General features: G+C 55.9%; 1 protein-coding gene across 1 annotated transcript in view; it reads right to left on the bottom strand.

Moving 5' to 3' along the window:
* Nucleotides 1–5,493: 5,493 nt before the first annotated feature.
* Nucleotides 5,494–8,642, bottom strand: part of LOC107295575 (putative PIP5K1A and PSMD4-like protein) — a 20,352-nt gene continuing 17,203 nt past the window's right edge. Inside the window, exons 15-23 of the mRNA XM_029285877.1 lie at nucleotides 8,472–8,612; nucleotides 7,962–8,076; nucleotides 7,616–7,702; nucleotides 7,288–7,356; nucleotides 6,820–7,035; nucleotides 6,441–6,549; nucleotides 6,222–6,353; nucleotides 6,041–6,108; nucleotides 5,494–5,670 (exon numbers count right to left, since the gene is read on the bottom strand). Coding sequence (XP_029141710.1) covers nucleotides 5,494–5,670; nucleotides 6,041–6,108; nucleotides 6,222–6,353; nucleotides 6,441–6,549; nucleotides 6,820–7,035; nucleotides 7,288–7,356; nucleotides 7,616–7,702; nucleotides 7,962–8,076; nucleotides 8,472–8,612 — 1,114 coding nt within the window. The remainder of the gene's footprint in view (nucleotides 5,671–6,040; nucleotides 6,109–6,221; nucleotides 6,354–6,440; nucleotides 6,550–6,819; nucleotides 7,036–7,287; nucleotides 7,357–7,615; nucleotides 7,703–7,961; nucleotides 8,077–8,471; nucleotides 8,613–8,642) is intronic.

Below are 8,642 nucleotides of genomic sequence, written 5' to 3'. Positions count from 1 at the left end.
TTTTGCTCCTGACTGAGCAGGGCGGGCGAGGATGATGGGATCCGGAGTCCAGGGGAAATGGGCTTTGTAGTCCGACCCCCTCGAAGGCCGGGGGGGGCTGAGGAGGCCTCCGGGCGGGGAGGGGGCTCCCCAGGGCGCTGGGGGAGTCGGGGGGCGGGGGAGGGAGACCCCCCTCCCGGCCTCACGCGGCTGCCCTGCCCCCCCCCCGCTCGGAGGCCCCGCGGGAGGGGAAGAGACCCCCCGCCTTGGGGCGGCCCCACGGCCTCCTACCTGCGCGGCCCCGGCGCCCTCGGCGGCCCGGCGTGGGGGCTTCGCGATCGGCGCGGCGCCTCTCTCGACTGCTCTGAGGGCCTCCGCCTCCTCGGCCGCTTCCTGCTTCGCCCCCCCACCCAGCGCTCGCGAATCGCCATTGGACCGCCTGCCCGCCACTCCAGAGGCTCCGCGGCTTGCCGTTGGCCGAGAGGGACGTCACTCAAGGGCGGGAGCAGGCGCTCCGGATGGCTATAGGGTCAAGGGCCGTCACTACAGAGGGATGCACCGCCCACTTCGACCTCAGTCCTCATTGGAGGCGAGGAAGCGGAGGGGCTGGCCCGTTCCTGTCGCCTTGTTGATCTATTGGTTAAACGGCCTGCCCATCGATTGATCGGCACGCCTCATCCGCTGGCCGTGGAGATGGTTTTGTGCGACCCAGCTGGGAGAAATAGAGACCCCCCATTGGCTCGATTGGCTAAGAGTGCCATAGTTGCCCAAGGCCTTATCATCACGATTGGCTCTTATAAACGTCACTCAGACTGACACCGAATGTCGCATTTCAATTGGTGAAAACCCGCCGCGGGCGGGATTTCTCTTATATTGACTCATTGCTTGAGAACACAGCAACTGCAGCAGGTGTAACGAACCGCCTATTGGTGTTCGACCACGGAGAGGCGGGGCTTTGTCTCGTGGTCCCGTCATCCTACGGCGTATTAATCCTGTCGTTCAAATGAATGGCCCGCCTTCTCGCCCGCCCTCAAAGGGCTTGAAAAACATGAAAAAGCACCAACTCGCAAGGCATGATGGGAGGCGAAAGGCCTGGGGGGGAAAAAGTGACTCGGGCTCCTGAGAGCGCAAAGGATTGTGGGCGATATTGGCCAACCTGCACTTCCGGCCAGGGGAAAAAGGTGCTGTTTTTAAAAAATATGAGACTTGTGCTTAAATCCAGGGCAGAAGGACGTTTAAAAATTGCCTTAGAGTCCAGTGTTTCTCAACCTTGACCATTTTAAGGCATGTGGACTTCAACTCCCAGAATTCCACAGCCAGCAATGCTGGCTGTGGAATTCTGGGAGTTGAAGTCCACATGCCTTAAAATGGTCAAGATTGAGAAACATTGCTTTTAGACTAAGGCTCTCCAAATGTGGCAACTTTTAAGACTTGTGGACGTCAACTCCCAGAATTCCTCAGCCAGCCTCCCTCGCAGGGGTGTTGCTCAGATAAGAGCTGGGAAAACCTGGATAAAACTTGGCAGCAAGGTGGTCCTGGCGCCTGCAACCCTGGTTGCTTTTTCAGCTCTGCAGACCCAACTCCGCAAGGCAGCTTCGTCCATGAGGACTAGAACCCTGAGGAGGCCGGCGTCTCAGGCCCAGCAAAAGAGCGAGATCCTTGGCGGCCTCTCCTTGAAGCGGCTTTGTCCTTTGTTCCTCCACCTGCCTCCGTGCCAAGCCAGATCTTGATCTCCCTGGTCCAGCAGCCCAGCTTGGAACAATCTTCCCTTTGTGCTTCTCTAAGGCCAGGGTCTCCGTCTCCCCCTCCCCGAGGCTGGGCTTGGACGCCTTCCGAGGCCGCCGTGACGAGGCTCTTTTCCCCGAAGGGAGAGCGGTGGCCTTGCTCGGGCCCAGTCGGGGCAAACGGCCAGGCCCGGAGCCTCCCTTTCAAAACGCGCCTTGTTCACCGTATCGGGTGGTGCAATCCGACCTGGACAAAATGCCAGGAAACGGAGACGAATCTTCTGTCCAGCCAACTGGTCTTCTCGGACTCTGAAACAAAGGCTGCCTTCTTGTTTCACCTTTCCCGGCGTTTCTTGCAACAGGAGAGGTGAAATGGACGGCTTTGTTTTCAGCTTGGGCTAGTCCTTCTCCCCTGCGCTCTTTCAACTTCTGTTCTTTTTTTTTTTCCTTTCACCTTTTAGAAATAAATCCCTTATTCAATGGGCATTGGGTTGCAAAGGAGGGCTGCAGCAATACACTGGCCTGAATCTTCCCTTTCTGCTTCTCGCCGTGGACCTTGGCCAACGGTGACCAAACTAAGACTTTTTTTTGGAGCGTGGGAAGAGATAAAGCAATAACCCTCACCTCCCAAAAAATTATCAGGATTTTGAACTGCCTAAACGTAACTTTCATAACTTTCTTTTGAAAAAGGTAGAGTTACCCCGTAGTATCCCCAGTCTCCGCAGTGGGATGGTCTCCCTTTTCTCAAATAAAGGGACTTTCCTTCCTGTTTCCTAATCCAGCCTCATGACCTTCAAACGTACAGGGCGTCAGGGAGGCGCAGAAGGATTGCTAGCTCAGAGGGTGCAAAGCTGGGAAATTTATAGAGGTGTATTGTTCGCCTTGGCTCCCAGCTGGGTGGGTGAGGCTTGCACAAGTCACATGCTATAAAAGGGGCAACATGACCCCCTTCTGCTTACCATCGTGTGCTTCCACCTGGATCCCGTCCCCAGGAGATGGCAAATGAAGAGAAACACCCCGATTCCTGGCCGGGAGGGCCGCACCTGAAGAGCCCTCCTTATGTAAGTGGGGTTCAAGGCATGCGGACGGGACTTTTGGGATTGTTGACCGTGAGTTGTATTATCCGTCTCTTTCTGAACTTCTCAATTGGTTTGACAGTCTTTCCACTCTGGTCCGGAGCTAAGCAAGACTTCCACAGGGTCGAACCAAAAGCTGGTGATCCTGACAGTGGGTGCCGTCGCTGCTCTGTCCATCAGCATCACTGGAATCCTCGTGGCGACGTTCCTGGGACGAGCATTTTGTCTCCAGGTACCGGAAGGGAGGCATCAGCTGGACTGACCGACGCTGTGTCTGAAACGGCGCTAATTAGGACACTCGTTAAGAAGGGGCTTGAGTGCAGAGAATGTCAGGTTTATATTTCTGAGCTGGTCAGGTTAAAAGAGGGAGGTTACGCCCAGGAGCCCATGCATGATCAAAACACAGCATCAGCAAAGGCACTGATGGCAACATCAAAACTGCACATGCTGTCCCAATATTGTGAAGGAGCAAGATAACCCCTGAACAGAGGTAGGGATACTGCACCCCATGTTGGCTTCATAAAACAACCCAAACAGGTAATAATTTCAGCGCCTCTGGCGGGGGGTAAACCACAGTAAGGCATTGCTGCAAACGAGATTAAATAGGATTGTGCCTCGGTGAGTTAGCTGGCCTTTCAGTTGCTCCACTGGAGGGGTCCAGGTAGAAGCCTTGAACCCAGATCTGACAGTCTCCCTGCTCTCTTTTTCCCTTCCTGTGCTTGAAGAGGGCTGCCTTTGGCTCCCCTCCACAAGTCAACGTCCAAAATGAAGCGTCCCTGCTGCTGGCTCTCAGCGAATTCGACGGGCAGGGCCTGTCGCCAGGCATCACCTGTGATTTGAGAAACGTGAGTCACGGCATCGACTGGAGCTTCGAGGGGTGAACTGGGGTGGTCTCTCTGCCTTTCCCCCCCCCCTTTTCTGGCGCAGCCTCATTAATTTATCCAAAGTGCCCTGGAAGGACTGAAGGATTGGTCTTGAGAGTTTCCCCTTCAGCATCTCCAGAAATGGAACACACACCCCCCAAGGCTGAGCAGATTTAATTGAACGGTGGCGGGGTGCATTGTTTGGATCCCCTTTCGCCAAATGGGAGTAATGATCCCAGTAACGTGTAGGAGAGGAAACAAGAGGTGTTTACTTGGGGTTTACTTGGAGCAGAGACGATGCCAAACTCCTGTCTACGGGCTGTTTTCTCTCCAGCGCTTGATGGTGTATCACGGCCAGCCGGAAGGGTGTGTGACCCGCAAAATGGACCCCTCTGAACTGCTGCCGTCCTGCCAGGAGCTGGAAAGCTTCTTCCAAGCTGTCCTGGTAACTCTTTGGGGGTGGCAGGGATGCAATTTAATTCCCATTACAAAGAGCAGGTGCTCCCAAATGGTCCGGTCACCCTGCTTCTCGCCCTTCCTCCGGCGTTGGGAAGCAGAGAAACGGGGGCGAAGGGAAGGAGGGGTGACTCAGAGCCAAACACGCTCAACTGCTCCCCAATTCTCTTGCAGAAAAACGTCACACTGGGGATCACCGCAGAGGTACAGATGTTGGGGACGGGGGCGCTGGGAGGCCTGGTCACTTTGCTTTGCGGCAACAAGCCAACGTACCTTGTCGGAAGCTCGGCACGTAAGTTGCCTGGACGGGTCAGGGTGGACAAACGAGACCTCCCTGTGCATCCAGGTGGTGGGGGTGGGGGGAGGAACGCCATAACCCTCCTCCCCTCCAACTAAAGTCAAACCCTTTCTTCTTTTTTCACTTCCCCCCCCCCAGTGGCTTTTCAGAGAAGCAGAGCTGCTTAGGAAAAAGATCCCCCCAACCCCTTCCTGCTGAAATCTCCACCCCCCCCTCCCAATGGAAGAGGCCACAAGATGGTTGCACGGCCGTAGAGATCAAGCCACGAGACAGACCGTCTTCTGCTCCTTTGCCTTTAAAAATCGCTGAATTTGTAGCGCTTAATAAAGAAGAGAACGCGGAAGCATTTGGTCTGGATAATGTGACTCAATTAAACCTCTGCATTTCCAAAATTCCCAACTCTTAAAAGAGAGCACTTGGGAAGAGCAGGGAAGGCAGTAAGAGTCTGTTCACAGCCACTGATCTTTTAACTGTTCAACTAAAAGTAGGAGCCAGTCCGTTTTAGTAGACTTAACGAAGCTTAATCACACGCCAAAAGGGTTTGTGAACTGCAGTTCAACTCATCGGATGCAATTCCAGGCATCTTCCGATGTTTGGCTATCACAGCCTCACAGGGGTCTCCCTCCTGCAACTTTCATAAGGAAAATTACTCTATATGGTATATAGCTATATACTATAACTCAAAGTTATAGATCTGGATGGAGGTTTAGGAGCTGGGCACTCTCCAGCTTCAGAGGGACAACATTTCAGTTCTTCCAGCTCTTCCCGTCCATCAAGAGATGGAGCAGCTCAGGACAAGGTTTACACACCACGTGTAAACTGCTTGGGTTTGACCCCCCCTGGGGATACTTCAGGTGCTGCTTCAAAGAAACACACCAGTGCGGAGAAAATTTAAGGGTTTTATTAACTGTTGAACCAGAAGCAAAATGCGAAAAGGACCCCACCCACCCACCCACCCCTAGGGACCCCACGTCCCTGCAGACAGACAGCCCAGAAAGATTATGGAAACTGAACGTTACCAGACCACACAACCTGGCAGGTGTGTGGACACAAGGACAAGGAGGGACTCAGCCCCCTCCCCCCTCCCCCCCCCCCGCTCATTTCTTCTCTTCCTCCTTTTTCTCTTTGCTCTCCTTGTTCTCCTTAGAGGCCTGGGAGGCCAGCGAGCCCATAGCGTTGCGGATGGCCTCGTTGTTGGGGTCCACCCCCGGCAGGTTTTCCAAAACACTCTGGAGGAATTCAGGATCCTGCATCACATCATAATCGTCTTCTTCCTGAGGAAGGGGTCGGGGAGGGAGTCACATGACTGGGTTAGTCTGGGATTAGGGAGCAGACCACAATGGGAGGCCACCCCCACAGGCCTTCTGTAAAAGCTGGATGGGCAGAAGAGGAGAACAGGCCCAGGAACACGTACACACCCTGCCAGAATTCCCCCTCCTGCGTCGCTGCCATCCGAGAGTTCTCATTTATTTAAAATTAAAAAATGGCTTGGCCAGCTTTCCCCAAGCTGTAATGGCAGCCTTCAGTAAATGGAACCTGGGCCAGGGGGGATCCTGGCTCATGGGACCCTCCCCCCAAGTAATTCACCCTCTGGGTCTGGAGAGGGCCTTCAAGCCCAGCTTGGTCCCCCCCCAAAACTCAAACCTTGGCGGGTTCGGACGTGTCCATGTCAGCCGAGCTCTCCCCTTCCACCGACTCTGCTTGCCCAAACTCTGCAGAAAGAGGAAGGAGAGGATGGCGATGCAGGTCAAGCTTCCCAGCCCTGAATGACGGCCGTGAATGACAGCCTGCTGGGATCACCCCCTGTTCCCCCTGCCCCGCTCACCAGCTCCCTGAAGAGACATCTGCATAGCGTAGGCTATCTGCTCCTCTTCGGTCATGGTGCTCAGGTCCGGCAGACCGGCGCGGCCAAATTCCTGCTGCCCGATGGTCATTTTCAGCAGAGCGTCGTCTGAATCTGAGACACAGGAAAGGGGAGAGTCTTGGTGGGAGGGGCTGGGGTCTTCGAGGCCGCACCGAGCGAGGGTTGAAGGAGATGACTTACCATCCCCGCCCGTGGCGGGAATACCGGCCTCGGCAGCCGATGCGGCAGCTGCCCTCCGAGCCTCTTCCTCCTGACGCTGTCGCTGTTCCTCCATCGACACTCGGAGAGCCTGGAGGGGGGGAGGGGCAGGGGGAAACGTCAGCAGCCCCTTCCCCAGGGATGCTGGATGGCCAGACAGTTTGGGATCCGTTTAGCAGAATTCCTTAGACCACAGGGGTGTCCAACTGGTGGACTTCAGGCTCCCAGAATTCCCCAGCCAGCCGTCCCCAATTCTTAAAAGTTGCCACAATGGGACACCCTGGCTTTAAGACGACCATGGTTAACTCAGGCATTCTGGGAATTGCAAAGAGGTTTGGAGAAAGCAGAGGGCCTGCCTTACCAGTGCCAGCTCTGGGTCAGCACTGGGATCCACGCCAAACTCAAAGTCGCTTGCCCCCAGGCCCAGCATGGCTCCTCCCTCCCCAGCCAAGATGGGCGAGCTGATGAGGGCGTCGGCCAAGCTCGGCCCGGGAGGCACCGTCACCAGGTGGGAGCCGGTGCCATCTTTGCCATTCAGGGTGTTGATGAAAGCCGTCAGCTTGTCCGTGTTGGCCTCCTACAGAGCAGAGAGAGGAGGAGGAGGAGGAGGAGGAGGAGGAGGAGGAGGAGAAAGAGATTTGATTTTAGAACAGAAATTTGTGTATATTTATCGTGGTTTTTATTATCGCCTGTTTACTGCCCTGAGTCCCGTAAGGGAGATAGGCCGGTATATAAATTCAATAAATTAAATTAAATCAAATCAAATCAAGTAGTTAGGGAGATCAGCACAAAAACGTTGAGTTACCCAGCCAACCTTGGGGTCCCTCACCTCTTCTCCAAAGTTGATGATGTCCACGTTCACCTTCTCCTTTTTCAGCCGCTTGGCCAGTTTCACCAGCTGTAAATAAAAGATGCGTTTGGAGCAGACCCCTTTGAAGGGGGCAACCTGAGCCCAGGACAGGAGCTCCATCTGAGAATGCCGAGGTTGGAAAGTGGCCTTTCCTGAGGAATCCCAGCGAGGAACGCTGGGACTTGTAGTTCAGTGGCATCTATGAATATTTTATCTGAATTCTATTTAAACTATCCCTCGGGACGGGGGGATCCCATGTTTTCAAAATACGTTGGCAAACGCCAGGGATGCCCTTCGCGTCACTCACGTCCTTCTCGTTGTCTTCCACGGGACTCCCAACGAAGGCAATGATGCGCATTTTGTGGTTCTTCCCCTGGCGGTGCTTCAGAGCCAGCTGGGAAGGAAGAGGAGATTTAGGGGAGGGTCTGTGGCCACTTCCACTCCCCCCCCCTTCGGTCCAGCCCTTTGCTTTTTCTTAAAATCTACCCATCTGAGCTCAGGTCTCCTAGACCCCAGCAGGCACAGCCAAGGCAAGTGTCAGTGTGTTTGGGGGGGTCCCTCCCCCCTCCCCCTCCCCCCTCCTTCCTCCCCCCCCTCCCTGTCTGGGAGGACTCAGGGAGACCTGGGATCTGGGGGGGCACAGGGGGTCTTACGTGAGCCACTCGGATGCCGGTGCAGAAGGTGATCCTCCCTCGGGGCTGCACCGAATGCAGCTTGGACAGGATGCGGCCCGTGTCCGGCGTCAGCGTGGTCAGCACCTCGCAGTTGCTGCAACAAAGACAGAGGGGGGCAGGGTCAACAAAGCCCCCCCCTCCAAAGCAGACCCCAAAGAGGGGGAAGTCTGGGAAAGGCAGGGCAAGCAGGGAATAAAGGCAAAGGTGATAGAAACCCAGAAGGGTCCTCGGAGGTGATCTAGTCCACCCCCTTCCCCAGTTGCTGCAAGACAGACGGGGGGGGGGGTGGCAGGCTCAACAAAGCCCCCCCCCTCCAAAGCAGACCTGATTCGGGGAGCGGAGGGGGGGAGGAAGACCCGGCGAAGGCGAGCCAAGTGGGGAATGAGGGCAAGAGGCCACACAGAATCCCCGGGGCTGGGGGGACCCTGGGAGGCCATCCAGTCCACCCCAAGGGCCCCGGGTGTGGGGAGGGGAAAGGGGGGGACCCACTTGGCCAGCGTGATGAGCCCCACGTTGTTCTCGGGGTTGGAGCGGGTCTTGGAGTGGCAGACGATGTTGACGGCGTCCTGCTGCGCCTGCAGGCGGGTGGGCAGGAAGTCCCCGTTGCGCATGTACTCGCTGTTGTCCACGCTGCGGGGGGTGGGGGGACAGAGAGGGGGG

This window comes from Protobothrops mucrosquamatus, unplaced genomic scaffold (genome assembly GCF_001527695.2).
Source record: "Protobothrops mucrosquamatus isolate PMUCROS unplaced genomic scaffold, P.Mucros_1.0 scaffold2406, whole genome shotgun sequence".
In the NCBI taxonomy this organism is placed as follows: Eukaryota; Metazoa; Chordata; class Lepidosauria; order Squamata; family Viperidae; genus Protobothrops; species Protobothrops mucrosquamatus.
The sequence above is the reverse complement of the archived record's forward strand: the minus strand, read 5'-3'. Positions and strand labels throughout refer to the sequence as shown.